The sequence below is a fragment of the Equus quagga genome, chromosome 13 (genome assembly GCF_021613505.1).
Source record: "Equus quagga isolate Etosha38 chromosome 13, UCLA_HA_Equagga_1.0, whole genome shotgun sequence".
NCBI classification, from domain to species: domain Eukaryota; kingdom Metazoa; phylum Chordata; class Mammalia; order Perissodactyla; family Equidae; genus Equus; species Equus quagga.
Genome location: NC_060279.1, coordinates 87,654,033 through 87,660,780, shown reverse-complemented (window position 1 = coordinate 87,660,780; position 6,748 = coordinate 87,654,033). Strand labels below are relative to the sequence as shown.

At 48.8% G+C, this 6,748-nt stretch overlaps 1 protein-coding gene across 1 annotated transcript in view; it reads right to left on the bottom strand.

Annotated features, from left to right (window-relative positions):
• Nucleotides 1-608: 608 nt before the first annotated feature.
• LOC124250324 (sialic acid-binding Ig-like lectin 11) overlaps nucleotides 609-6,748 on the bottom strand; it is a 20,603-nt gene continuing 14,463 nt past the window's right edge. The window contains exons 3-8 of the mRNA XM_046682130.1: nucleotides 5,042-5,290; nucleotides 4,672-4,956; nucleotides 4,270-4,366; nucleotides 3,852-3,933; nucleotides 3,634-3,711; nucleotides 609-1,285 (exon numbers count right to left, since the gene is read on the bottom strand). Coding sequence (XP_046538086.1) covers nucleotides 1,103-1,285; nucleotides 3,634-3,711; nucleotides 3,852-3,933; nucleotides 4,270-4,366; nucleotides 4,672-4,956; nucleotides 5,042-5,290 — 974 coding nt within the window. The 3' untranslated portion in view covers nucleotides 609-1,102. The remainder of the gene's footprint in view (nucleotides 1,286-3,633; nucleotides 3,712-3,851; nucleotides 3,934-4,269; nucleotides 4,367-4,671; nucleotides 4,957-5,041; nucleotides 5,291-6,748) is intronic.

The following is a 6,748-nucleotide window of genomic DNA, read 5'->3' as shown; positions in this document are numbered from 1 at the left end:
ACAATGCTGCTGTGAACATTCCTGTATACATTTGGTGAACATTTGTATCTACTGCTGTAGGGTACCCACCTGGGAGTGGAATTGCTCGCTCATATGCTCGGAGTTAGCAGAGTGCCAAACATTTTTCCAAGCGTTTGCACCAATTCTCACTTCCAACAGCAGTTTATGAGAGTTCCAGTTGCTCCACATCTTCACCAACACTTGATATTCTTTAAGAATTTTATTTTATTGTGGTAAAGTATACAGAACATAAAATTTACTGTTTTAACCGTTTTTTAAATGTGCAATTCAGAGGCATTGAGTACATTCACATTGTGCAACCATCACCACTATCTATCTCTAGACCCTTTCCATCATCCTAAATTGAAATTCTACACCCAATAAACACTAATTCCCCACTCTCTCCCTTAATCCCCAGCTCCTGGTGACCACTATATATTACTTTTTTTTTTTTTGAGGAAGATTAGCCCTGAGCTAACATCTGCTGCCAATCCTCCTCTTTTCGCTGAGGAATACTGGCCCTGAGCTAACATCTGTGCTCATCTTCCTCTACTTTATATGTGGGACGCCTGCCACAGCATGGTGTACCCAGGATCCGAACCCGTGAACCCCAGCCCACCGAAGCGGAACGTGTGCACTTGACTGCACCACCAGGCTGGCCCCTACTTTTTTTTATCATGGAAAAAAATAACATAAAATTTACCATATTAACCATTTTTAAGTGTTTGGTACAGTAGTGTTAACTGTATGTACATTGCTGTGCATCAGATCTCTAGAACATTCTCATCTTGCAAAACCGAAACTCTATACCTAGTGAATAGCAACTTCCTATTTCCCTCTCCCCCGAGCCCTCTACCTTCTCTTTCTAAGAGTTGGATTACTTTAGATACCTTATATAAGTGGAATCACGCAGAGTTTGTCTCTTTGTGACTGGCTTATTTCACTTCATGTAATGTGCAAGGAACTTCACATTCTCATTTATAAACTTTGGCTCAGAGGGCTGTCAACTTTCCAAGAATCAGTGCCTGGCACATATTTTCCTCAGAGATGCGTTTTCTGGGTTCCAGACAACTCAGGGGGGTTGGGGAGGGGGGTGGGGTCATCATTTCTGGATCTTGATCTCTGAATACTCGGTGGTCTCCTGTTCCTGAAAGGTGCGTGATGTTGTCCTCTGGAAACTGAGGGAGGCGTAATGGAGTTCCTGCTCCTCCTCTGAGGTGGAGGCAGTGGCAGCTGGGGCTGGGTGGTCTGAGGGTCTGTCTGACCCGGGTTCTTTCAGGTGACCCTGAGTGGGAGGAGAGAAGAGCATCAGAACTGGCCTTTGGGGTCTGGAGAAAGGAAATTGGGGCTTGAGCGGGCATTGACGCATTTACCCATTTCACACCCATTTCCTGAGGATTCGCTCGTTCATTCATTCGCTCACTCACTGACTCATTCATTCATACTTTTAACAAACTTAATCATAATGGTCTTCTCTTATTACTAATCTCGCTGAATCCTTACAACTTCCCTCCATGGATGATATAACTATTATTCCCATTTTACAGATAGGAAAACAGACTGGGTGAGCAAGGTCAAGTAGCTAACTCTTCAGCAGAAAAGATCTCTGACCTCGGACAGTCTATCAGGGCAAGGAGACAGGACCAGATTGGCACACACATGCACAAAAACATATCAAATTGCAAACTGTAATCTGGTGAACAGCAGCAGGGTGTCGTGGGTGAGAATGACAGGGGTCTGCGGTAGCCCTGCCCCTGCCCTCACAGTATGCTGGGGACAGGCCTGCGATGCTACAGGGATGCAAGATGACGGTCTGCCTGGCACAGGGCAGGGGAATATCTGAATTGGAGTATGAAAGACAATTAGGGGCCTGACCAGTGCAAAAGGGGGAGGGACAGAAAGAATCACCCAGGCAAAGCCACAAAGGGGCAGAAGAGCGAGCCCTGCCTGGGGGTGGAAGGATTCTGGAACCAATTACAACGTGGAGGTGGGTTCCACACCAACAAGCAAGTCTCCAAGACCAGCTGGGTGTCTTACAATTCAACTCAATTCTGACACTCTCTGCCTGGAGATAGCGTCAGATCCCGTAGGTTAAGGACTCAATCCTACAAGACCGTTATATGCGACCCCCCACTGCCCAACTTCAGATGCCAATTACAAGTCCAGGTTGTCACCTGTGCTTCTGATCAAATGGCTGTAGATCAGAGGTTCTCACGACCCCCGCCTCTGGTTCGATTAATTTGCTAGAGCAGCTCACAGAACTCAGAGAAACATTTTACTTACTACATCACCAGTTTTTTATAAAAGGATATACCTCAGGAGCAGCCAGATGGAAGAGATGCGTAGGGCGAGGTATGGGGAAGGGGCACAGAGCTTCCACGCTCTCCAATTGTGCCACTTTCCATGAATCTCCATCCTTTCACCAACCTAGAAGCTCTCCAAACTCCGTCCTTTTGGGTTTTATGGAGGCTTCACTACACAGGCGGGATTGACTAAACCATTGACTATTGGTGATTGATTCAACTTCCGGGCCCTCTCCCTTCCCTGGAGGTCAGGGGGTGGGGCAGAAAGTTACAGCCCTGTAATCACGTGGTTAGTTCCCCTGGCAACCAGCCCCCATCCCATAGGTGCTTTCCCCAAATCACTTCAGTAACATAGCAAAAGATACCTTTATCACTCCCATCACAGGAAATTCCAAGGGTCCTAGGAGCTCATTGCCAGGAATTGGGACAAAAACCAAATATGTATATTTCTTACTATAAATCACAATATCACAGTATACAGTAAGCTCATTTTGTGGGGAGAGACGGGAAGCAGACTGGAAAACATGGCAGGGGACACATTACAGAACACCAGACTGAAGAATCTGGACTTGATTCCCTAGGCCTGTGCTGTCCAATAAGGTAGCCCCTGGCCACACGTGGCTATTGAGCACATGAAATGTGGTGAGTCGGACTGGAGATGAGCTGTAAGTTTAAAACATACACTGGATTCCAAAGACTTTGTACCAAAAAGAAAAAAGGAAAAAGAATATAAAGTGTCCCGTTAGTAATCTATATATTGATTATTGATGGTATGCCACTGAAGTGGTCATTTTTGGGTATGATGGGTTAAATAAAACGTTATATTAGGGGCCGGCCCCATGGCTGAGTGGGCTCTGCTTCGGTAGCCCAGGGTTTCACCAGTTCAAATCCTGGGCGTGGACATGGCACCGCTCATCAAGCCATGCTGAGGCAGTGTCCCACATGCTACAACTAGAAGGACCCACAACCAAAAAAATAAAATACCCAACTATGTACTGGGGGAGCTTTGGGGAGAAAAAGAAAAAACAAAATCTTTAAAAAAATATTATATTAAAATTGATCTCATGTTTCTTTCTATCTTTTCAATGTGGCTAAGTGTTGAATTAAATACATGGCTCATGTCATATTTCTGTCGGACTTTGCTGACCTAGGTGGCAGGGAGGAAGCAGAGGGTGACAGCATGTCAGCCGTATGGGGAATTTCTTGCCAAAACCTTCTTCTGGGAGAAGAGATGGAGTCAGTGACCCAGGAGAGACAGTGAGGGCTCAACAGAAAAGGGCCCAATGGAGAAAAACTTTGCTAAAAGGGAAAACGGACAGGACTTGCTCACTGATCGGCTCTGGGAGGTGAAGGAGAGGAAAGAGGAGAGGCTGGTTCTCAGGTCTCTGAGTTGAGTGCAGCAGGAAATCTGGGGGGAGGAAAAAATTGGGGAGCAGATGAAGAGCTAATTTTTGATGAGCTGAGTAAGCTACCTGTCAACATGCCTACCCCACACCTGGAGCTGTGTCCAGATGGGACCCTGGATGGAAAGATGCCCACATCACTCACCCAGGAGATGGTACTCTCTGCAAAATGGACACCATGCCCACTCGCTGCCTTCTCCGCTGATTTCTTCCTGTAGATCTTCACTCTGAGGGGATTGACCAGGACTTTTCAGCCTGGTTGACTCACCGTCAGAAGCCTAGAGGGGCTGACTGAGGCAGGGCATGGAGGGGCTGCCTTGCTGCAGAGACTATAATGAGAACACTTGTTCCCTCCTCCTGGACGGCTGAAACCATACACTTGGCCGAGACGTCAGGAGGCTGAGCTCCTGATGCCACTTCAACTAATTGTGGTCCCCCCTGGCTTCATCACCTTGCTTGGTCCTCCAGCTTGGGGCTTCGAGTTTTGGAGATTTGTTGAATCCACCCACCCTCCCATATCACCACCTCAGGAGGCCTTCACCCAAACTGGGGCCACCACTCACACGAAAAAGATGAGGCAGAGGCAGAGAGCAAGCAGGGCTGTGACACCAGCTCCCCCGATGGCCCCCACAACCTCACCTTTCCTGGGTCCTGGTGTCCCTGCAGAAAAGAGAGATCCGGGGTAAACTGCAGGCCCCCTAAGCAGGCACCTGAGCATCCCTCTTTCGCGAACCCATGACCCACGAGTGCACCCACTTCTATCCAGGACTCTCTCCTTTGTCCCACACCCCTCTATATTGCAGCCTCCTGTTCCCCCGACCTCCTCCCCAGCCAACTGACAAAAGACTCTGAACTCGATTCCCTCTTCACCCTGAATCAGACTCATTTCTCTCCCTCTCAGTGTCTTCTAGGATCCAGGCTTGTGAATCCCCGTCTCCTGGGCATCACCCTTCATAGCCCCTGACCTGGGAGCAGCAGGACAGTCACGCTCTGTTTCCCGTAAGGATTTTGGGCCTCACATCTGAGCCTGAGGCTAGAGCAGAGCTCCCTGCCCAAGCTCAGGGAGCTGTTGGTCCAGGGCCCAGTGGAGCTGGAAGTGACAGTGAAGGAGGCATTGCTGTAGTTCCCCTCCACCAGTTCTTCCCTCAGCCACCAGTACAGGGAGGGGGCTGGCAGGCCTCGAGCAGAGCAGCTGCAGTGCAGACCCTCATTCTCCCAGGAGCAGGAGGGCTCAAACAGCTGTGGGGGGTCTGTGGGGAGAGAGGAGCGGAATCAAAGGAGCCTCTCTCCCCTCAAGGACCCAGGCATCCTTTTCCCAGGTGTGTTCCAACTCACTGGTCACGAAGAGGCTCAAGGAGGCTTCCAGGGAGCCCAACAGGTGCTGAGCTCGGCAGACATATGTCCCTTGGTGCCCCAACTCCACCCAGGGCAGCTCCAGGACCCCGGGGTTTGAGGAGCTCAGGATCTGGCTCCCCCGGGTCCAGGTTATCGTGGCGGGAGGGTTGCTGTCGGCAACACAGACCAGGCGCAGGGACTGGCCCTCCTGCACTAGAAGAGATGAGCCGTTGCCCAGAGCTTCAGGTCCTGGAAAGACAGAAAGAACGCTGAGCCCAGACCCTCATTAGGGGCTCTCTCTGTTTCTCTTTTCCTTTCATCATGTGGGTCCGTTTCTCCTGTTCCATTGCCTGATGGGTTCATAGCATTTGCACTCAGCCCCAAGGGGACAGGGCTGGAAGCAGGAATTGCAGCCTTTCCAAATGGCCGTTGTGCATTTTCCTGAACCGCCTTGGTCCCCACACCTCCCGTCTTGGCCATCTGTGCTGACCCGGATCCCAGATTTGCCTCTATGAGTCTTGCCATTTTGTCTTTCAATAAAGGTTCACTAAGACCAGTCTAATTTAGCTATGTCTGAGAGCTCACAGTCTCGTGGGCGAGATACCCAAAAGCAGGTACTCACAGAACAATATGACAGGTTTGGTGCTGGGGACAAATCGGGCTGAGGGAGCCCTGAGCAGGGGAGTGTGTTGAGACTGTCAGGACAGGGAGGGCTTTCTGGAGGAGGAGAGGCTAAAGCAGAGCATGAGAGTGGGTGGGAGCCAGCTGGAGGATGATGCTGATGGAAGAACCTTGTGGAGGAAGGTACAAGAGGTACAACTACAGCAGAGGTGTGAAATGACCTGCATGCTCAGGGAAAAGGAAATAGTTCTGCAAGGCTTGAGGGAATGGGTGTGTTTGGGAGTGTTTACATAGGAGGCTACCAGAAAAAATTATGGGAGATTTAAATATAATATTAGCATCATAGTCAGTGAAAAGTCAGAGACACGAAAGAAAATATTGGTAAATGCAACCAGTGGTTTGCTAGTAAATCTTTAACAACCTGCTCATTGTGGTGAGAAAAAAACCGCCCTGATTTGTGTATTTGCCAATTTCCTAGGTGTGAATACTCCCTTCTTGGCCAATTCCAAGCACCCAATTTGAAGTCACTGAACCCAGAATTTGGAAAAGATGGACATAACTGGCTCTTGCCAACCGTAAGAGCCAACACCAGTACACCACTAAATGCGACTCAAAAAACAAAAAAAAAATTCCAGGGGCTGACCCAGTGGCGCAGCGGTTAAGTTCACTTGTTCCACTTCTCGGCGGCCCGGGGTTGGCCAGTTTGGATCCCGGGTGCGGACATGGCACTGTTTGGCAAGTCATGCTGTGGCAGGCGTCCCACGTATAAAGTAGAGGAAGATGGGCACGGATGTGAGCTCAGGGCCAGTCTTCCTCAGCAAAAAAGGAGGAGGACTGGCAGTAGTTAGCTCAGGGCTAATCTTCCTCAAAAAAAAAAAATCCCCATTTTCGCCTGATGAAGTCACCATACACTAAGTCAAAAAGCCATCAAAAGACTAGAAATAAATCCTCTCAACTAACACATAGCTGATGTCTGTAATATGAAAGGAGCTTCTTCAAATCATTAAGAAAATGTCCACAAAGAAATACAAATGGTTCTTAAACATAATGAAAGATCTCAACCTAGTCACAAAATGCAAGTTAACA